The 23,108-nt window shown below is 45.6% G+C and overlaps 1 protein-coding gene across 4 annotated transcripts in view; it reads right to left on the bottom strand.

Annotated features, from left to right (window-relative positions):
* FMN2 (formin 2) overlaps nt 1–23,108 on the bottom strand; it is a 124,900-nt gene that overhangs the window by 60,688 nt on the left and 41,104 nt on the right. For 3 of the 4 annotated variants that reach the window (XM_079763485.1, XM_079763487.1, XM_079763488.1), the window contains exons 7-8: nt 14,744–14,831; nt 1,169–1,230 (exon numbers count right to left, since the gene is read on the bottom strand). The exons of the other annotated variant lie outside the window; for it this stretch is intronic. In XM_079763485.1, the coding sequence (XP_079619611.1) occupies nt 1,169–1,230; nt 14,744–14,831 (150 nt within the window). The remainder of the gene's footprint in view (nt 1–1,168; nt 1,231–14,743; nt 14,832–23,108) is intronic. 4 annotated transcript variants of the gene reach the window in all.

The following is a 23,108-nucleotide window of genomic DNA, read 5'->3' as shown; positions in this document are numbered from 1 at the left end:
TGAAAGCTCAGAAGGATGTAGTGTATTTAGTGACTGCGTAGTTTCACTGGGTTTTAACTCCCCAGTAAACAGGAATTGGGGGCTCGGGATTGCGCCTTTTGAAATTAGGGTGTGTTTAGATTTGGAGGCCGCCCCAAATTCATTCACATCTAGAAGAGAAAGCCCACTGCCAAACATATGCAATTAGGGGAGGGGAAAAAAAGTTGATATTCTAAATAAGGTTTGGATAGCAAATACTTCCATCTGTTTCAGAGATCAAATACGACCGCTTTCAAACAGTCCAAACGGCATGCATGCAAGCATCTGGCAAAAAGGAAAGCATGTATTTATGGGAGAGGTTTCAGGTTAGATATGTTATTTTGCCCTCGAGGATAAGTAGTGGAATGCTAAATAAGATTATTCCTCACATACTTAATAACAACAAACCGAGTTTAAACATTACACTCCGGTTTATTTTTTTTCTAGATAAAATTTTTCTAGACAAAATTTAAATGTTCCCTCCAATGCCATTAGTAAACAATAAAGGCCAAATTAAGATCCCACTCAGATACCTTTCAAACACTGTTTTCAGACCTGAACATAATGATTACAGTTATGACAACACAGTAAACTTTGAAACATTTCCAAGGAGAACCCGAGCCAAGTCCAAGGGCGCACACGCCCCTTTTCCCTTCTGCAGATACCGTCACGTGAGCAAGACTCACATCGAAAAGAGTGACAAGCCCGAGCCGGTTTGGCTCAGTGGATAGAGCATCGGCCTGCAGACTGAAGGGTCCCGGGTTCCATTCAGGTCAAGGACACACGCCCGGGTTGTGGGCTCAATCCCCAGTAGAGGGCAAATAGATAGGTAGATAGATAGATAGATAGATAGATTGCTTTCAGAGAGGAAGGGAGAGGGAGAGAGAGATAGAAACATCAATGATGAGAGAGAATCATGGATCAGCTGCCTCCTGCACACCCCCTACTGGGGATCGAGCCCAAAACCTGGGCATGTGCCCTGACCGGGAATCAAACCCGGGACCCTTCAGTCTGCAGGCCGACGCTCTATCCACTGAGCCAACCCGGCTAGGGCAGATTTCCTTCTTAAAGCAACAAGCCTAGCTGCGTACAGTGTCAAGTAGTGTGTACGTATTATATACTCACACTTCCAGTTCCTTCTATTACTCACATTCTCATAAAGAGCTTGAAGGGTCTCCAGGTCAACCACAGAATTGTCCAAGTTCACAACAGCTGTTAAAAAAAAAAAGGACAAAAGAAAGAATATAAATGACTTGGCCATAAGCCAGCTGTGAAAGGATGCCTGGCCACTTTTTCTTCTTCTTTTATTGTTTATTTATTTGTGTTTTTGTGTTGCTGTTGTTGTTAATCCTCACCCGAGGATACTTTTCCATTGATTTTTAGAGAGAGTGGCAGGGAGGAGGAGAGACACCGAGAGAGAGAAACATCGATGTGAGAGAGAGACATGGATTGGCTGCCTCTGGCACGTGCCCCGACTGGGGCTGGGGATCGAGCCTACAACCGAAGTATGTGCCCTTGACCAGAGTCGAACCCACAACCCTTCAGTCCACGGGCCGATGCTCTATCCACTGAGCCAAATCGGCTAGGGCTGTGAGGTCTGGCCATCTGGAGCAGCGGTGACCAGCTCTGGAGTAGAGTTCATGAGCCAGCAGTCAGTGAGTGTAGGGCGCTCACCTCAATACATTCACTTGCCCCACTGCCAAGACCGAGCTCAAGGGATTTCAGCGGGGGCGGAGGTACGAGTGCAAGCTTTCACCGGCTCCAAAAATACAAGACCTCACGAAAAGGGCCCAGTCCAAAGTCAAAGATAAACTGTGAGTGTCTTTCCAGGACTAACTGCCTGAATTTGGAAAACTTGCTTCAGAGCAGAAAATCAGGCCAATCACTCCTCTTACTGTCACATCCCCGTTTTACATCGATTAACTGCTCTATCTGCCTACATAGGAAATGGTTGATTCTAATCACTCAACTGATGGGCTTCACGTAGAAATGACAGATGCATTTCCTGTGATACTTGTTTTAATTGTTCTAATAAAAGAACAATTCTTTGATTATGGTATTGAGATTAGCACAGGTGCATCCTTAAAAATCCACTCTGAATATACCAACTACCCGTGTTTACCCAAGGGAGAAGTGGAATGGATCATCAAAAATTGGGAGTACGTCCTTAAGTGCATTTTGTGGCCTGAGAGTTGTATTGGGTTTTGGAATCCGTGTGTTTTACAACTCAGTTTGGACACAGGTTCGTTAAAAGCGTTCTGTATTACCTACATACAGAGTCGTTAGAAATGAGGTGAATTTGCCCTGATCCGATGTGTGCCAAGTAGCCAGCGTAGCTCTTGTGGAATTAAGTATTTCTGGAAGGAAAATCACAAAGTGGATAATCACAAACTGGTTGTGTTTGTTTTGATAACAGAGGCATTTTACAATGTCTTTTCTCTCCAAGCTTCAAGTACACGAGACAATTCTTGTTGACTCTGGCAACATCCCAAGAAGGAAGTAAGAAAGGCTAGTGGGAAACTGACGTGTATGATGGATGGGAATTCTAACCAAGATAATTTTCGCTTTTCTGCTCGAAGCTGAGAACAGGGCCCCATGATTCACCAACAAATATCATAGCAAATAGAATATGTTACTTCCATCCTAATAATATTCCACTATCTCCATTTCCAAAAATATCAGGTCTCAAATATCAACCTAAGAATTTGGTTACGACTCTCAGACAAATCTTTTCCGTCCTTCGACTGCATAGGGCAACTTTCTAGGACGAACTGTGTTTCAAAGCAGTAAAAACACTGCCCCACTACCTTTGACTACATTCCAAACATTAAATAAAAGGGATGAACAAATGGGTTTTCACTGGGAGGAACCTGGCTGTAAATAATATAACAAAATGCAGCAAACCCAAATAAAGATAGCAAGTTCATGTACGAAATGACTCCCTTTGGATGTGTACAGAGTCTATCCCTGGAGAAAACCTTATGGTGAATCCAAAGCGTCGGACTTCAAAATTCATTAGCTAATAATCAAGTATCTCTACATTCCTCTGGTGACTTAGCAAAAGATTGATGGAGGAAACTCTGAAAGAAATGCTAGTTAGTCAACTTCGTGTACCATTTCATCTTCGGAACAAGGAAAAGAAACACAATGAAATTACTCATACTCAAGTCAAAACTCACCAAAGATACCATTGTCTTCCGGCTTCATCCATCATTCTAAAACATAATATTATTCCTACAGGTTTTCCCCACACAAAGCCTTACTTGTGATTGTACTGGGGTTTCTCATCTTTGAAACTCATGCAATATCAGGTATTGAAGAATATCTTAATAAAGGCCATATGGTCCTAACCATTGATTTATAGTCCTAACCATAGGTATACAGCCCTAAGCAAGTCCACAAGTTTCTAACCCATGAAACCTCGTTTTTAAAAATATGTTTTTATTGAATTCAGAGAGGAAGGGAGAAGGAGTGAGAGAGAGAAACATCAATGATGAGAGAGAATCACGGATTGGCTGCCTCCTGCACGCCCCACACTGGGGATCGAGCCTGCAACCCGGGCCTGTGCCCTAACTGGGAATCGAACCGTAACTTCCTGGTTCATAGGTCGACACTGAACTATTGAGCCATGCCAGCCAGGAAAACCTCATTTTTTAATCATTCACAGAAAATCTCAATAGAAAGCAGCTCCATAAAATATTCCCACTACTGGCTTTACACTTTGGAGATGCTAACACAATTCAATGGGAATCAGCTGCTTTGACAAAACCATAGACTCATGCTTAAGTAGCTGAAATGCAGGAAGATTAAATGTTGGCAGAGGAAGGGATACAATGAGAGAGTTCCAGATAGGAAGTAAGGGTAAAATATGCAATTTGAGAAGGGTTGAGGGTATTGACGGGCTCTATTTCCTCAATATCAAAAGCACATTTCACCGCTTTGGAAATCAGGATTCGGACTGAAACTCATGTTCCTAAATTTTTAGTGGCGTCTTCCTGTGATTCGATAGGTGGTACAGTTTCAACTGATAACATTCTAAAATCAAGGCACTAAGAGAACGCATTCATGCATGTCCTCAACAAATGTCGCAGTGGTTCTTAAAACTCAGTGGCCATCCCAGCTCGCTAGGCTGCTTAACAGTTCCTGGAGTAACAACAATTTGGAACGGCAAGGCTGCAAACTGGTTATGAGTGGAGACCGCCTTCATCAAGGATCTGGCATGTGGTTGGTTAATATCACTTCCCTCTTCAAGGTTTTGTAAAAGTTCAACCAACTTGTCTGTCTCTAATAAGCCTTATTATCTAACCCGAAGTTAAAACAAGTTTCTTCTGTTTCTATTCATCAGACTTCTAGCTATGGCCATGGGAAGGGATTTATATAAATACTAGAGACCCGGTGCACAAAATTTGTGCACTGGTGGGGGGGGTGTCTCCTCAGCCTGGCCTGCACCCTCTTACAGTCCCAGGAGCCCTTAGGGGATGTCCGACTGATGGCTTAGGCCCGCTCCCTGGGGGAAGTGGGCCTAAGCCATCAGTCAGACATCCTTAGCACTCACTAGCTGTGAGCCTGGCTTCTGGCTGAGTGGAGCTCCCCTTGTGGAGCGTCCTGCATTGAGCGTCTGCCCCCTGGTGGTCAGTGCATGTCATAGTGACTGGTCGACTGTATGCACCCTGGTGGTCAGTGCACATCATAGAGAGTGGTTGAGCGGCCTTAGCATATCATTAGCATATTACGCTTTGATTAGTTGAATGGACGACTGGACACTTAGCATATTAGGCTTTTATTATATAGGATATACATGTGTGTAAAATTTTTTAGTTCGTAAAGGATTCAAGAAAACAAATGCTCAGCAGTGTCAGCTTTCCTAGATTTCAACTTCCTCTGGGAGGAGAATCTGAGATTGTATTAAGGTGATCTTCCCTCTATTCCCTCAAAAGGGAGCATGACTTTCGTGGAATAGTTTATTGATATGGGAGCAACATAGACCATGGAATTAAACTTAACTGTGCTTACGTTCCAATTTTTATTTGCTGCTACGTTACTTCAAGTTACTTTCCTTGACAAGCTTTAGTTTCTTCATGGGGGCAAGGGGAGAAGGAAGTAACAGAAAATATTGGCAATGTTTGGGTTAGTGTGAGGACCAAGGCAGGAACGAGTAAAAGGATCTGGCATGTGGTTGGTTAATATCACTTCCCTCTTCAAGTTTTCGTACAAGTTCCGTCAACCCTTCCGTCTCTAATAAGCCTTATTATCTAACCCAAAGTTAAACAAGTTTCTTTCTTTTTTTTTTTCTATTCCTATTTTAGTGCCCTCACATACCAAAGGGGAAAATTCCAACTGCCTCTATTAAGGGTTGGCACTCTTGGCCTGAACGAAGAACTACTGAAACTAAATGTACAGTCTGGCCTACAGCGATTGGCTGTCTAATTATACTCTGTCCTTTTTTATTTCGTATTTAAACTAGTAAGCATTAGCCTAACATAAATAACACACATAAATTCAAAATTCAGTCATGAATCTTTAAGTCAAGTCGTTTTATTCTCTAATATTCAAGCACATGCTAATGTGATTATACCTCTGATTAGAGGCCAAATATTTCACACGTATTTCCCAGTCTCGGCTCTAAGACATTCAGGAACACCCATCTTTGTCTGGGATTCATCACATGCCCACCCCTCCATTCCCCGGCAGGTCTATAAAGCGGCCTTAATTACTTTCCCATAGTTATAGATCAATAAATGTTATTTCATTTGGGCCAAGAGGCATCTGTTCTGTTTTACGTGGAAGGGTGCAAGGACGGAGGAGGTGTGGAGAGAAAACTTTGGCCTTCTCTTACACATGAAAAGATTCTTCAGTTATTTGTAAAGCATGCTAACTTTCCAGGATTGAAACATGGGGAGGTTTCTACACTCTTTAAAAGACTCCGTGAATGACCGTGTGTTAATGATCACTCCGAGATTAAAGGGACAGCGGTTTTATGTTTGGGCCTAAAACTTTTTTAAAATGCCGAGGATGTGGTAAGGAAGGACTACTCTTCCTGGCTTTTCTATCAACGTGCTGTGTGTCTTCAATCAAGATGCTGAGCTTCTCTGAGGGTAACTTCTGTCTCCAGCATCTGCTTGTCATGTGGGGAAAATTAGCCATTTTATAGTAAAAAGGATCAGCCAAAAAGCCTTGGAATAATTTATATAATTAGTTTTAAAATGTATATTATCTGTGAACATACTGGTGAGGGAATAGAGACAGAGCTGAGAAGGTGCGAGATGAAAATTAGGCTCAGAATGAAACATTTGCTTTCCATAATCAAAACTTGCGACCATAAATAGCTCTTTTTAAATATATATATATATATTTTTTAATTGATTTTTACAGAGAGAGAGAGAAACTTCGACAGGCTGCCTCCTGCACACCTCCTACTGGGGATGTGCCCGCAACCAAGGTACATGCCCTTGACTGGAATCGAACCTGTGACCCTTGAGTCTACAGGCCGACGCTCTATCCACTGAGCCAAACTGGTTAGGGCTTCTTTTTCCTTTTAAATCCTGTCCCATGATGGGATGGGACTAGCGCAGCCTCGGGGCTACTCTTGATGACCCCTCCCCTCCATCAGCCCTGAGCACTTACTTACCCTACCACTGTGGTCTCTGGCCTGCATCCCTCTCCCCTCCAGTGTGATCTGTTAACCTAGAGGTAGAGACCCCCAAAGGTACAAAACCCACTGGCATTTATTCCCAAGGGCACGAGTTGTCCGTTTCTGCAGAGCAGATGACACGGGAGCGTCGGAGCTTAAAACAGCAAACACATATCCTCGTCTCACAACATCTGTGGGTCAGGAGTCCAGGAGCAGCTAAGCTGGGTGCCTGTGCCTCGAGGTCCCTCATCAGACGGCAACCAGGGTGCTGCCGAGGGCTGAGGCTCCCGAGGGCGGTCACGCCGGGGGAGCCGTTCCCCAGCTCACGTGGCTGATGGCAGGGCCCGGTGCCCCGGAATGAGGGCCTCGGCTCTCCACTGGCTGTTGGCCGAGAGCCTGGCTCAGCTTCTTGCCAGACGGGTCTCTCCAGAGAGGGAACCAGCTTCCCTCCGAGTGAGTGGAGAGGGCGTGCGAGACAGGGCCACCTTCTCTCTGCGCCTCATCTCGGACGTGACCCCTGTTTCAGTCTATTCATTGCAAGTCACCAGGAGGTGGGATCTGTGGAGGCCAGCTGAGAGGACGCCCCGCCACCAGGTTGCTAAGTCACGGCTGTTTGTTCCATGGACAAATCTCAGCCTCTGGTTTGCTACAGCTCTCTACCTTGTATTACTTTTGTGGATGTGTCAAAATCCAGTGGGAGGATGAACTGCCCTGGGAAAGCTGGCTGCTTGTACGGGTGGAGCCTATACATCAGCTAAACTAACCTCCGAGATGGAGATGATAGGAGATATGGTCACAGAGGCATGGAATCATATGGACAGACCTTCCCTCTGCATTTCCATGAGCGTGCCTAACTCACGGCATCTCGAAGAACCTAAGTACGTAAGAGACTCTGGGAAAATCTCCCCCCTTGTCCTTGCATAAACTGCTACCTTCACTCTAGCGAACTTCATGGTTCAAACCATAAAACACCGAGATAATAACATGTAATGTCACATCACCACCTGGCAACCAGCACTGGAGGGCCACCATCACCTGGCAACCAGCACAGGAGGGACACCATCACCTGGCAACCAGCACTGGAGGGCCACCATCACCTGGCAACCAGCACTGGAGGGACACCATCACCTGGCAACCAGCACTGTTGGGCCACCATCACCTGGCAACCAGCACTGGAGGGACACCATCACCTGGCAACCAGCACTGGAGGGACACCATCACCTGGCAACCAGCACTGGAGGGCCACCATCACCTGGCAACCAGCACCGGAGGGACACCATCACCTGGCAACCAGCACTGGAGGGACACCATCACCTGGCAACCAGCACTGGAGGGCCACCATCACCTAGCAACCAGCACTGGAGGGCCGTGGTACACAGAGGACCCCGACATCACGCCGTCTCCACCACCTGTCACCTGTGTAACCTCCAGTGTCTCAATGTCCCATCAGCAAACTGGCCCTAAGTGTCCGCACCCTGTAGGGGGTTTGCCGGAGATTAAATTATACAAGTAAAACCCCTGGGAGGGGCGGCATGCACACAGCAAACACGCACAAAATATGGGTTGTTATTGTCATTATGATTATGGCCCCTTCAACTTTCATATAGGAAAACTATCTTACTGCCCAGCCTATGAACCAGGAGGTCACGGTTCGATCCCCGGTCAGGGCACAGGCCCGGGTTGCAGGCTCCATCCCCAGTGTGGGGCGTGCAGGGAGGCAGCCGGTCCATGATTCTCTCTCATCGTGGATGTTTCTAGCTCTCGCTCCCTCTCCCTTCCTCTCTGCAATCAATAAAATATATTTTGCAAATCTTTACTAACATCTCTCCAAATCAGTACCTTGGTTGAGAGATGTTAGACACACTACGTTGAAAACATCCTTGGCAAAAGGAGCAAGGCGAGTTTCCGTGGTACCGATCGCCGCGAGGGAAACTACACAAGCACCCGCAGTGAACTCATCCACACTCATTTTGGTTGGGGTACATGGGCAGGGAGCCGCGTCAGCAGAAGCTCAAACACCACATGAGTGGAGACGGGCCCGCAGTTCCAGTTCATGCCCTCTCCTCGTTGGCAGGGTGGGGGGAGAGTGCCAAGGCTGGGAGAAACCATCAGCTTCTGCCCCTCCCACGTCTAGGCCAGGACAGCCACGGATCAAGCCTTCCGCCCAAAGCCTCTGTCTGACCCAGAGACCAAACATCAGGACAGCAACCACGAGAAGCAGTAAAACCCCTCTACCTCCTCCACAGGATTTCCATCGCCCGCGGCCCTCCAATGCCAGGATTCTACAGAATTCGTACGTGGGCTATAGAAAGGAAGGCTTTCGCGTGGGAAACAAAATACATCTCATCCCGGGTCCGCCCCTGGTGCGTCTCAAGCGTGCCTGCTTGGACAAGGGTAACGACATCGTGACTGATTAAGTCGCAGGCCTCATACACCTATGGGCCTTGTTTATAAAGAGCTGGACCAGTGAAATCGTGAGAGAACAAATGCATGTTGGTTGAGTCAGGACGTCGCCTCCTTGTCTAGGCAGCGGGAGGCGGGGGGGGAGAAATGGAGACGAAGACTGTGATCCTTTCGGAATAAAATCTTTAAACGCAAACACGATGGCCATGCTAGACTGTTTAATCTAGCGATATTGTATTTCGTTTCTGGTTTCGGAGAGCTTTGTTGATTTGACCAAACTGGTACAACTCAGAGGGCTTATCTCAACTGTTTAGATAAGGGTGACTCGACTTTGGCAGGTGACAAAATCTAGGGTGTGGAACAAAGCGGGCAGAGAGAGGGGCTGGCATGGGCCCAGGGAGTGTTTACGTTAAGCGGAGTGTATAGATGGGCGAAGCGTTTCAAACAACGCACTGTACTTTGTATAAAATGTCCACTGTCCGCTGCGTGTGTTCCATAAACCAGCCCTGCAGAATGTCCTTTCTTGGGCATCGGGGACCTCACCTTCTTGCTTCGGTAAACATTTACGCTCTTGTAAAACAGAGCTCCGTGCGTCTCCCTGGGACGAGGGCCCTCGCGCGGGGGGTCCCCCATCTGCCACTGTTTTCTAGCGCATATTCTAGAAGGGCAACCGTGTTCAGTGTGGCCGCTCACGGGAGCATGTCTGTGGCTGCATCGGTACAGAATCTGCAAACGTCTGATGCCCAAAATGACTTGCAGCCAGATAAAAATCCGACTTTTTGGGGAGTAATTCTATACAGACGTGTCTGACTTGGAAAGAAACCCAGAACAGAAAGCCTGACTTTACAAACACGATGATTATAATTATGGTTGTGTGTTTTTTTAAATTCCCTTTTGAAAGTGCTTCATCTCAACGAGCACTTAAATAGCTTCCTTAGCATGTTAGACCTGAGCATTTACATATCGGCGATCATGCTAAAGCAGGGGAAGGAGCTGAGCAGGTCAGTCCCTGGAAGTTAAAAATGCATCAAAAGAATAAAGAAAACAGCCCGGCCAGCGTAGCTCAGTAGTTGAGCATCAATCTATGAACCAGGAGGTTGTGGTTCGATTCCCGGTCAGGGCACATGCCCGGGTTGAAAGTTTGACCCCCAGAGTGGGGCGTGCAGGAGGCAGCAGATCCATGATTCTCTCTCATCATGGATGTTTCTGTCTCTCTCTCCCTCTCCCTTCCTCTCTGAAATCAATAAAAATATATTTTTAAAAAATAAAAAGAAAGAAAACATCGTGGTGAACTGATAACCTATGGCTAAGACGATCAGCGCTCACACGCCGAAGCTGGACCCGTTGTGGTTAATCGTTTCGTCGTATTACAGAGATGACTGACTAACGGCCCACGCCCCAGGACTACTTTTCCAAAATACTTCAAAATCTGACAAAGCTAACGAGCAGCCGTGATAATCATCATGATCCCCTTGGAATAATTCTGTGGTTTACTTGACTCCACATGTGGCTAATCTGTGCAGAAGATGCAATGCGCTGTTTTATGCGTGTAAGTCAGACTTGGTCATTTGTTCAGCTAGTGGAGGTTTTTCTTTCTTCCCTTGTGATGTAGATGTGCATGCAAAGGTGCGTTCAATGCTTCACTGTCCAGAGGAATGAAGGGGCAATTCAATACAGGGGAGGAGTTGCAAACATTAGGGTTTCTCTGATGTCACTTTAAAAAATATATTTGTATTGATTTCAGAGAGGAAGGGAGAGGGAGAGGGAGATAGAAACATCAATGATGAGAGAGAATCACTGATCGGCTGCCTCCTGCACGCCCCACACTGGGGATAGAGCCCACAATCTGAGCATGTGCCCTTGACCGGGAGTTGAACCGTGACCTCCTGGTTCATTGGTCGAGGCTCAGCCACTGAGCCACGCTGGCCGGGCATAAATGTTTCTTAAATACACCATCCAAAGAACTGAACTGAAACTCAGGAACTTTCTCCATAGCCCCATATCTATTGCCTCAACTGTACAAAACCCTCCTTCCAACATCACCAAGTTTTGCAGCTGTGTTAGCCTTAGCTGCTCCTGTACATAAGAAATCCCATGAAAAATTCGACCATTAAAAAATAACACAGCCCTAGTCGGTTTGGTCTGGTGGATGGAGCATTGGCCTGTGGACTGAAAGGTCAAGGGTTTGCTTCTGGTCAAGGGCACGGACCTCGGTTGCAGGTCGGGCATGTACGGGAGGCAACCCATCGATGTGTCTCTCTCACATCCATGTTTCTCTCCCTCTCTATTTCTCCCCCTCCCTTCCACTCTCTCTAAAAATCAATGAAAAAATAAAAGTTATTTTTTTTAATAAATAAATAAAAAGAAATACATTATTCAGTGGCAGCCCAACATGAAAAGAGCTGATCCATGTGCAGGCCATCAAAATACCTGGGGAAAGAGTTACCATAGCTACCCTCCATGGTCCGATAGTTCAGAAAGGGTATTTATCGATTTTTAAAGAAGTATTCTTCTACTTCACACTCACAGCTAGAAACTGGTTTAAATGTCAGGAAAATAACGTCAGCGCAATACCTACAAGCACCTGTCCATGTCTGTCCTTAGATTCTACTCGTGTCTGTCCCCAAGATTCATTTCACCAGCAAAGCCAACCTCCTCCTCACCGCGCCCGTCCCGTGCCACTCAGCGCCCACAGGGATGACCGTGGAGTGAGGCTGACCCCCACAGCGCAGGGACCATGAGGAAGAGACCACGCAGTGATGGGAGACTCGGGCCTTGCAAGTTCCCAACACAAATTGCTCTCCTTGCAGATCAAGCATAGTCCCAAGAGGTAGCCAGGCTCAACTCCTAAGATCTGCTCACATAGCCAAGCCTTCCACGCTAATGACTCTAACAGGACACTTTAACATACAAGCATCATAACAAGTCAATTCAACTCTAAGCTTTTCTAGAGTTCTAACGAGGAAGAAGAGGAAGAGAGAAACTAGCTCCCTTGAACAATACTCCATGTGCCTTGTTCTAGAGACACCAGTGCTGCAGTGAAAGCACCACCTTGGAGAAGGGGCTCGTCTGAATGCAAAGAGCAGGACGGGCTGCTTCAGGGGCCAGGTGCACGTCCGGTCTGTTCCACTAAAGAGCTACGTGACCTTGACAAAGACAACCGGCCACCAAAAAGAGGTCTTAGTGTGCTCTTCTGTAAGATGCCATTGGAGGCCTGGCTAGATTCTGTGGCTACGTCTACATCCAGAATCCATGCCCTTTATGCGTCTGTGGGTTTCTCTCTGGGCGCATATCCTGATAGAAGTCAAGTTTAGTCTATGCTGGAGGCCGCAGGTGATCCACGCATGTCAGCCACAGTCCCAGACAACACGCTGAGGCAGAACAAGGCCTTATCCCTTGAATGCACACACTGTTTGCTTCTTCAAGCTTTTAAGGCAACCATTTTTATTTTTTTATTTTTTTTTTAGAAAACCGTGTGCAGGATTTCAAAGCGACTCAAGCCATCACTTTATATCCTAATGGGATAAAGTTTATGCATAATTCAGTGTGACCCTTAAACTACTGACATCCATGCTATGTTATTGTTAGCGTTGCATGTTAAGCTAGCAAATTTTTCAATGAACTCTCGCTGGCTTTAGCCCAGACACAGATGTTCGGCGGGCTCCTTTGTTCATAAGGTTCTCATTATTAACTCAACCCGGTTGAATATTTGACTGAAGGAAAGCACCGTGTCATTATTTTCAGATTTCCTCCTATGACTTAACGGGCCTGCCTCTGCCAGCATTCGAAACGCCAAGCGCTTCTTGGCGCCAGACTTGGCGTCCTGCGCTATGACTACCACCCCCAATGCCGCGGCTTGAGGAAGTCTCCTCGCCATCAAAACAGTTTAATAAAACTGAAATCGTGATTAAGGGTTACTCATCAATCGACGAGGCATGCCAAGCTTGTGCTATTTATGAATTATTCCGCACAATAGTTTAAGCCAAACAAATAGAATCCACATTCATAAAAGGGTAGGCTAGGAAGCCAGTTCAACATTTCCGTGATTTATAAGGCCTGTGTTGTGCGCTGGAAACCACATTTCTTTAATAGGTAAACTGGCATTCCATTGAACAGTTCAATCTGCTTTAAATCTGGCCTAAGGCTCTGGGCAGCTTAAGGGGCATCCTGAATATAAATTTAATTCCTCTATTCACCTTCGGGCAGTATCTCTCGAGCACCAATGTGATCGGAGGATAAGACACAGGAATACCTGTGCATTGGAGGGTAGAATTCAATTATGAAAATATTGGCACTAACGTCGCTTCGAGAATGTGAAAAAATCACCCTCATTCCAAATGTAAATAATGTTGTAGAAGCCTGGATGAAGACATAAATGAAAACAACAACATAAAAGAAATAACAAGCGGTCCTGGTATTACTGTTTCCATGTGTCTTGACCACGAACAATAATATAAGTAGGCAAGAATCCTTTGAAACTACCTTTGATGGTTATTAGGAAAGATAATTCACTCTGTCTATGTGCCGGAGAGCCCAGTGGTGGGACCCATAAGTCGTCCCAAATAACTGGAAGGAGAGAGACCAGTTCTCCACCCTAAATGTTACACATCATCATCTGCCTCAGTGGTTCTTTGAGCATCTCATGGTCTTGGAACAGGAGGACCAGAAGCACACGCCCCATCCCCCGTCCAGTGTTTTTAAGACATTGGAGACAAATGATCAGTTTTGAGTTTTCATTTCATCACTGAATATGGCAATCCAGTCTTCTGGGCAACATCTCTAATCATCAGAACAGTCCTAAAACAACAACTATCAAAACAAGCTTCCTTGTAGGCAGCCAATCAATGATTCTCTCTCATCATGGATGTTTCCATCTCTCCCTCTCCCTTCCTCTCTGAAATCAATAACAAATATATATATATATATATTTTTTAAAAAGCTTCCTTGTAATTCTTACAGTGGTTGAAATGGATCTATCAGAAAATTCTAGATTTACTTCCTCTTCTGTAGGTTACTTCATCCAATACCTGAGACTGGAGTCTCAACCTATTTTTCTCTCCTGTGGACCATCTTCTCCAGGTATTTTCAATGGCTGAGACACACCTCACTGTCCCCACCTCTCACCACTGCTTATCAGTCACTCTTTGACGATGGCATCTAGAAGTTAACACCTCAGATATAATCTAATTAGTTAAAGAGCACAGTGGGGCTAGTACTTCTAATGAATTATTTAAATATTTATTGCCCGGCCGGCGTGGCTCAGTGGCTGAGCATTGACCTATGAACCAGGAGGTCGAGGTTCCATTCCCAGTCAGGGCACAGGCCTGGATTGCAAGCTCGATCCCCACCGGGGGGCATGCAGGAGGCAGCCGATCCATGATTCTCTCTCATCACTGATGTTTCTCTCTATCTCTCTCCCTCTCCCTTCCTCTCTAAAATCAATAAAAATATATTTAAAATAAATAAATGCATATTTATTAATGCAGACTAAACATGTCTCATGAGAATCATGAGACAGAAACAACAGAAAAGTCACATGAATAGGTAATGTGCCAGCAACAAGCCTGAGGGAAACATACGAACCTCAATATACACGGCAACTCTACGTCTGAAATGATTTTACCACCAAACATCATGCTCTTCAGCCCACATAGTAGTATTCAAAAGCTGAATTTTAACTTGTACACTTACCATGTTGTATGTCTTTCATATCCAAGTGAAGGCTAGACATTAATATTCCAACCGCTTGCGACCTTTTGTTGCTTAATAACTTGACAACCTGCTCAAGAAAAAAAAGGGGGGGGAAATGTCCATGTGAACGCCAACGACATGCTTAATCACATGTTACTTAATCCTAAATGAAGAACAAATCAAGTCATTATATGAAGTATTCAAAAATGGCTTGAAAGGAGCTTTGGGGTTTTCTATTATAAACCTTCAAAATCCACCATTTCCACACACACATACACACACCCCCCGAGTGTTCCCATTGCCCTCAACGGCAGGCTCTTTTTTTTTTTCTTTTTCTTTTTTTAATATATTTTTATTGATTTTTCACAGAGAGGAAGGGAGAGGGACAGAGAGCCAGAAACATCGATGAGAGAGAGACATCGACCAGCTGCCTCCTGCACACCCCCTACCGGGGGATGTGCCCGCAACCAATGTACATGCCCTTGACCGGAATCGAACCCGGGACCTTCCAGTCCGCAGACCGGCGCTCTATCCACTGAGCCAAACCGGTTTCGGCAACGGCAGGCTCTTGATCAGTCTTTTAAGAGCCGGGTATGTCTACAAGTAAGATTGGTAATAGTTTAGGAAATCCGTTGGGTCTCTGTAAAATAACAACTTCACGTTTGATCATTTGCAGCCTGAGATTTAAAACGTGGTCCTTAATAGACCCAGAGTCATAGAAGCATGAACAGACTGTTGAACCTCAGACGAAGGCAGGGGAGGATGGGTGGGAAGAGATCAGCCAATGAACTTGTGTGCACAGATGCATCAGCCATGGGCACAGACAATGGGGTGGTGAGGGCCTGGGCCGGGGAAGGACAGGAGCGGGCTGGAAGAGGTTAATGGGGGGAAAGGAGGACCGAAGTAATACTTTCAATAATAAAGATTAAATAAAAAAACCAAGATGATCTCAGAACCCTCAGCTGAAAAAAAAACGGAAAATGCAGAATTAACAAGTTTGAAATCTACAAAATTAGAACATATAACCAAGAGAGAAAAAAAAGTCTATTTTCAATGACCTAAATTCACATCAGAGTCAGCTAATCCTCTTAAAGCATTTATCATAGACTCCCCTGAGAGGCAGGTCTGTGTAGGGATTATGAACAAGGACTCTGTAAAATAAAGCAGGATCTCTCAGACTTTAATAGGCACCTAAGTCTTCTGCGATCTTTTGTTAATGCCGGTTCTGATTCCTAGGCCTGGATGGGGGGCTTCTGGAAAAGCCACTTCAACGTCCTAAAGCCTCAATTTTCTCACCTAAAAAAAATGACAGCATCGCCCTAACCAGCTTGGCTCAGTGGATAGAGCAACCAATGGATGTGTTTCTCTCACATCAATGTTTCTCTCTGTCTTTCCCTCTCTCTAAAAATCAATGGAGCCCTGGCTGGTTTGGCTCAGTGGATAGAGCGTCGGCCTTCGGACCCAAGGGTCCCAGGTTCCATTCCAGTCAAGGGCACATGCCCAGCTTGCAGGCTCGATCCCCACTGAGGGGAGTGCAGGAGGCAGCCAATAAATGATCCTCTCTCATCATTGATGTTTCTCTCTCTCTCTCTCCCTTTCCCTTCCTCTCTGAAATCAATAAAAATGTATTTTTTTAAAAAGACAAAACATCTTGCAAATGAAAGGTGTTGGTGTTAGTGATCCAATGACTAGCAGTTATATTTTACTAGAGGCCTGATGCACGAAACTCGTGCAAGGGGCTCGGCCCTCACAGCCCTGGCTTCGTCCAGAAGGTCGTTCCGCTGTCTGGTCTAATTAGCATATTATACTTTTATTATTATAGGTAAGGCTATAAAAGCACCTGAGCTTATTCCAACAAGAGGAAGACAAGCAATGATAGAAAGCGGTAAGGAATAAACCAAATAAAGTTTGGCAAAACCTAGGATGAAGAGAGAACCGCCCACACAATGATTAATCCCCATCGTGGAGCCAATGTACAAAGCGCTGGTTCTCTAAGATCTCTCCAGACACACATCCTGTGGGTCAACCCACAACTCTGATGTGGACTCAAATCGTTTTTCTTTGGAAAGACACGGTCATCTCTAGATTTTTATTTTATTTTTTTTTTGATCCAATGGGAATCGGGAACCAAGAGCTTTCTTGGTACTGCCTGACACCAGGTCAGGCAAACAGCAAACATCTTAAACCCGAACGAGCCTACACTCCAAAGTAAAGAATGCTTGTATGAGATTTTGCAGAGCAAGAGGTTATCAGGGTGTGGGTGGGTGTTTAAGTCAACCCACACAAGAACAGTGGACTGCAGCCTTATTTACACTACCATCCTCTCCTCTTCCAATTAGCAGCAAAGCCTCAGGGCAGGGTGGCCGGCCTCACAGGCACCCAACCGCATTCCACGGCCCTGCAGACCCGAGAAGACATTGACACTGACCATACCCAGGAGGGCTATCTTCAGACTATCTGGTTGGCACCAGACAAGCCCGTCTACTTGGGCAGCCTCCGCACAATCTGGGACACAAAACAGGTAGTTGGCTGATTGGGGAGATAGTTGACATCCCCCCCCCCACCCCGATTAAGAAGCTACAAGTCAATAATGATTGGTCCTGTGTGGAGGTAACAACTCTGTATTTCAGCCCATGTCTTTGCCTACATTAGCAGCTATGTACCGTTAGACAAAGTTCTTGAATGGCTCTCGATTCCCCTATCTGTAGAATATTCCTCAGTGGGGGGTGTGCAGGAGGCAGCCAATCATTGGTCCTCTCTCATCATGGATGGTCTAGCTCCCTCTCCTTTCCTCTCTGAAATCAATGAAAATATATTTAAAAATAAGAGCAAAGCCACCAGCTTGTTCTAAATAAATTCAAGTCGAGCCGAAACCAGTTTGGCTCAGTGGATAGAGCGTCGGCCTGCGGACTCAAAGGTCCCGGGTTCGATTCCGGTCAAGGGCATGTACTTTGGTTGTGGGCACATCCCCAGTAGAGGGTGTGCAAGAGGCAGCTGATCGATGTTTCTCTCTCATCGATGTTTCTAACTCTCTATCCCTCTCTCTTCCTCTCTGTAAAAAATCAATAAAATATTTAAAAAAAAAAAGTCAAGTCGAAGAGAGTAATGAAACGGCCTCTTAGCTTGGTGAATGTAGTGTCCTCTAATCACATCTGCCAAAATATTAACTAGTTCGTATTCACGGGCAGAGAAGAAAGCCAGGCTAAGAATGGGGAATGGCTGGAAGCCAGGACAACATGGGGTGGGCTGGGATTTCCACTCACCTCTGCCCGACCCCAAAGCTCACCTGTTCCCCTGCTCTAGGCCCCGTTGGCCACACTCCCCCTACACACACATACACACGGTGCAGCATCCTTGACATAACAGAGCACCCAATACGCCAGAAGAATCCACTGACAGAGAAACACGAAGTAATACTGGGCCTACGCGACCGTCCAACCATTCGACCAGTAGCTATGACACGCACTGACCACCAGGGAGCAGATGCTCAACGCCCAGGCGTGCAAACATGGAACAGACTGATGAATCTCAGAGGGAGGGAAGGGGAGAGGGGGGAGAGCAGGAGGAGATTAACCAAAGATCTTATATGCATACTAGAAGCCCAGTGCACGGATTTGTGCACCAGTGGGGTCCCTCGGCCTGGCCTTCAGGGATGGGGCCGAAACTGGCAGTCCAACATCCCCCAAGGGGTCCCGGATTGCGAGAGGGCGCAGGCCAGGCCGAGGGACCCCACCGGTGCACGAATCCATGCACCGGGCCTCTGGTTTTCATTTACAGGGATAAGTGTGAAAGAATTAGAAATGCAATTCCTTACTGATACCAACTTCTTTCTTAGCTTACAAGGAAGCAGTCAGGAAGATCCTGACTAACAAAACAAAACAAACCCGATAAAAAGTATAGCGTGATCATAAATAAACTGAGAAGGAAGAAGAAAATGGCATTAGGTTATATTTTCATAAAAAAATTATTCTAACAGGTTGCACTTCCAAATTTCATATTTTACTTTCTTAAATATCACAGTCACATGGAATAAAAAAGTTGAACATAAATACCACTACGCTCTTAAAAATAAAATGTTTTTCTAATTAAAACGAACTATCATAACTACCCATCTCTTTCCACTCCGTGAGCACAGAGAAAACACACAGAGATGTTGAAACTCCTGGAATTTAAAACAATACACAGCCTTCTCTTTGATACTCGTTGGACACAGCACTTTGCCAGTTTTGTCATGCAGAAGACATACATGCAAGATATAATTTGGCCCTTCACCATTTCAGACATCTTGCCAATCAAAAAAAAACATGTGTCACCTGCCCAATAGTATGCACGTTCACTGGGCTGCATTTTTCTCTTCGGAATTCCTGCTAAAAATCTGGTTTTAGATTATCTGCACTATCTCCACCGTTAGCGGTACGTTCTTAGCTGGGAACTCACCGGCTAAGATTAGAAGTAAAGTATTGGAAACCCACTAACTTGTGAGTACAACATCTACGTTTCATGATATTGCAAAAAAAATTATTTAGATATCAAAGGTGTCTACAGAATATGGACATCAGCATAGTTTGATGAGTGATGCCAACTGTCACAAATAAAAGATACGATGCAGATAAAATGATAGGGCTACTGACACCCCCAAATGAATAAGACTCTTACTGAGACCATTTTTACATGCATTCTTGGTATTTCATGACAAGTATGTTTTGCTAATCACTCCCCCAAACAAACAAACAAAGACGAATGCTGGAGTGCCTTTTACTATCCACATTTTTTTAGCTGAAGTGCCTGGTTCAAGGTCACACACTCATCGAGTTCACAGTCTGAGCCACCACCCTGCCCCACCCCTAACCTTCAGTATGAAGAGCGTACTTCTGCCAAGGACTTGCACACACACTGGGCCTCATTGCCCCAACTACTCCTCAATATTCCGTGCGATCGGACACAGCTCACGGCAGATAAAACACAAAGAGAACACTTTCATTTTTCAAAGTGAAGTCCCTGCCCTACGAATGACGCGTTTCGGGGAAAATAAGAAAAATAAAACAAAACCCCAAATAGTTCCTTTCCTCTGTCATTACAGTACAACAAGATACCAGGGATGCATTTCGATTTTTAAAACGGCCAGTGTTATAAGGAAGAAATGGAATATTCAGGAAATGAAGGACCACCTAGCATCGGTTGATTGAATGGAAATTGCATCATAAACGTTGAGTTATTCCGTGAATGGTTATCCCGTTTGTGACCTATTCACGCATCTGCTTTCCCTCCTGCCCTTTAGCCAATGGCACGATGTGACTTTTTTGGCTCTTCTATAGACACAGGCTTGACCCCTGGCTCTAGCCACTGAGCAGCACGGTGCTTTTAGCACGGCGAAGAGAGACAAGGGTGAAAACTGCGTTTGGTCCTACCCATCGGAGGAACACAGTCCCAGCTTCCTTGCCAGCCTCCGATCTATTTCTGGAAATGACATACTGACTAAGCCACTGGTGCGTTTCCCAAAGACCTCCTAGAGTTTGGAAGTAAAAGAGAAATAAACATTGACTTGTCAGGGATCTAATTTATGGTGCTCATTTTTTTAGAGAATAAAAGCTTCAATATGGGATTTTTTTAAGTCTTTAAAGACAAACGGCATTCTTTGTGGTGGCACCGTTTTTCCTTTCTTCAACAATTCCATTTAAAGGGACAGACCCTGTGCCAAATGGGTACGTTCTGGCACATTCCCATCCAACAACAGTCAAATCATTCATGACTCATATCCCCGACGATATCTTCCACTCGATGGACCCAAAGTATCAAGTGAGCGCTTGGCTTTTCAATAATAGTTTTCCTAAAGTGGCTATTGTTTAAAACAAATATTTAATTACAACTATAATGAAACAAAGAAAACTCAAGCAAATAGTTTAATTTTGCGTATGTATATGTTTGTAATCATCACTCGGATCCTTCAACAAAACATGACTCACATCCCTGAAGGCTCCTCCATTCATGCCTCTCTCCTATCAATACTTCCCCCCAAAGTCCCACTCTGACTTCTATTGGCACGGTCTCCTGCTGTCTGATCTTGAATATCAGATAAGTGGACACGTACTGTTTGTATTGGGCTTTGTCTATGAAATCCACCAATATGGAGGAGTAAAATGGCAGATGATTGTTTTTCATTGCTGTATACTATTCCCCTGTGTCGTGATACCACAATTTATTCTTCCATTTTAATCATGATGAATGTTTGGAATGTCTTCAGTTCAGAAGTATTACAACTAGTGCTACTCTAAGCATTCTCACACGTGTAATTTGATGGACATAGATACTCATTTCTCTTGGATATACACTGAGTTGGCCAGATTATTAGGATCTCTGAATGCATAATAATCTGGCCACTCAGTGTGTGTGTGTGTGTGTGTGTGTGTGTGTGTGTGTGTGTGTATTAGAGGCCCAGTGCATGAGTTTATGCATGGGTGGGGTCCAGCCAGCCTGGCCAGGGGGAGAGGACATGGGCGGTTGGCCGGCCTGCCTGCTGGTTGAACTCCTGGCCGAGGGGGCAATTTGCATATTAGCCTTTTATTATATAAGATATACACTGAGTGGCCAGATTATTATGAGCTCTGAATGCATAATAATCTGGTCACTCAGTGTATACACATCAGAGTAAAACGAATAGAACTTTGAAACTTTGGTAATAACTCATGAAATGAACAGATAAGACTTTATGCTTTTCCGTACGTTTCTTAGAGACGTACCAGCATCGTCGTGGTAAAATTGCTAAATATCTCAGAACAAAATCACAAGATTAAATGTGTCACCCAGGAGCCTATGCACCGGTCACGTGTTTTAGAAAGTGTTAACATGCCAGTGGTGTCCCACACCACGTCCACGGAAACACACACGTGAGAGTCCGATAAAACTAACTACCTTAGATATCCATCAAGTGAGGTTTAATCCCTTTATTCGGACCACTGGCTGAGAATTTAGAAGCCGTGAGCACAGGGACCCAGCGCTAGACATGTCAGGTATCCATAAAAGTAACTACTGAACACATTTCTAACAGGTAGCTGAACCGTGTCGAGGCCGGAAACCCGGGCATGTGCCCTTGACTGGACTAGACCCCAGGACCCTCAGTCCACAGGCTGACGCTCTATCCACTGAGCCAAACCAGCCAGGGCGAAAAGATGCTTTTAAAAGGAAAGCTCATGAGTATGATGGCAATTTTTAAAATACTCTGTAACTTCCTCTCAGACAGATACGGCCTGGACATCCCTCTACTTAATCATGTAACAATGACATCCAGGCTTTGTTGATGGGGGAGGGGGGTTACCCCTGGGACAGTAAGGAACCATTCTTGATTTATTGCAGCACTTCAGGCTTCCTCTTTTCCTCCCTTTCCAATATTTGAACTGGGAGCCAAAAAACCTAGCCACGGAGGTCGAGGCAGAACGGAGGATGACTGGAGTCTGTGTGATTGGTTTGATAAACACAACTAGGGAATAAGGCCAGGACGCTAGCCAATGGAGAAGAAAGTAACCCCGTCTCCTCAGGAGGACCACGGGGAATACAGGAATCACGCTCATCTGATTCCTCGCCAGCTCCAGTTAGACCTCATCTGTGGGGAGAGGGACCCGCACATGTCCTTTTGGGAACAACAGAAGGTTTTTCTACTTCCAACGCAGAAGGCATGCGGTTACTCTCCTGCAGCACCATTATGACACGCGTAACACACGTCTCCAGGGGAGAAGAGAAACACACGTGCAAACTCAGACCGGACAGGGGCTGAAAGAGACACAACGGGCGTCCGTACATGCAAGGCACTCACCCTTCCAAGGCCTCACCCGCCCCCCCTTTCCTCTACACGGGGTCCCCTTTCCTGGACGTTCGCTGCACACTGGCTATCTTCCCCCATGGAAGTGCTGCCCAGTGGGGACAATTTGGCCCTCCTCGCTTTTTTATCCCCTTTTTCCTCCCCTTTTCAGGGGTCATCGGGAAGAAGGGAGGAAGCATGGTGAGGGTAGGGGGGGTGACTGTCATCTGCCTTTTTTTCCTGCCCCCCACCCCACGCGCGCACACACACACACACACACACACACACACACACACACACACATACCTAGAAAAACCAGCTGACACTATGGGTGAAAGGCTAGTCTGGCTGGAATCAATAAATCAATGAAAAGTAATGAACCGATGATCACAGCTATCAATGCGTTCAATATCCTTATTCATTAAAGGACCCAGGGCAGGGAGGATGAATTCAGGCGCTGTAGCAATTCTATCCCTACCCACATCTCTTCAGTCATCCCAGAGGTGACTCACCCAGACTTTAAAGAGACCATGAAATACACAGGTTGCCGCAGGCAGGTACCCCGATCGTTGT

The sequence above is a fragment of the Cnephaeus nilssonii genome (genome assembly GCF_951640355.1).
Source record: "Cnephaeus nilssonii genome assembly, chromosome: 23".
Taxonomy (NCBI): Eukaryota; Metazoa; Chordata; class Mammalia; order Chiroptera; family Vespertilionidae; genus Cnephaeus; species Cnephaeus nilssonii.
The sequence above is the reverse complement of the archived record's forward strand: the minus strand, read 5'-3'. Positions and strand labels throughout refer to the sequence as shown.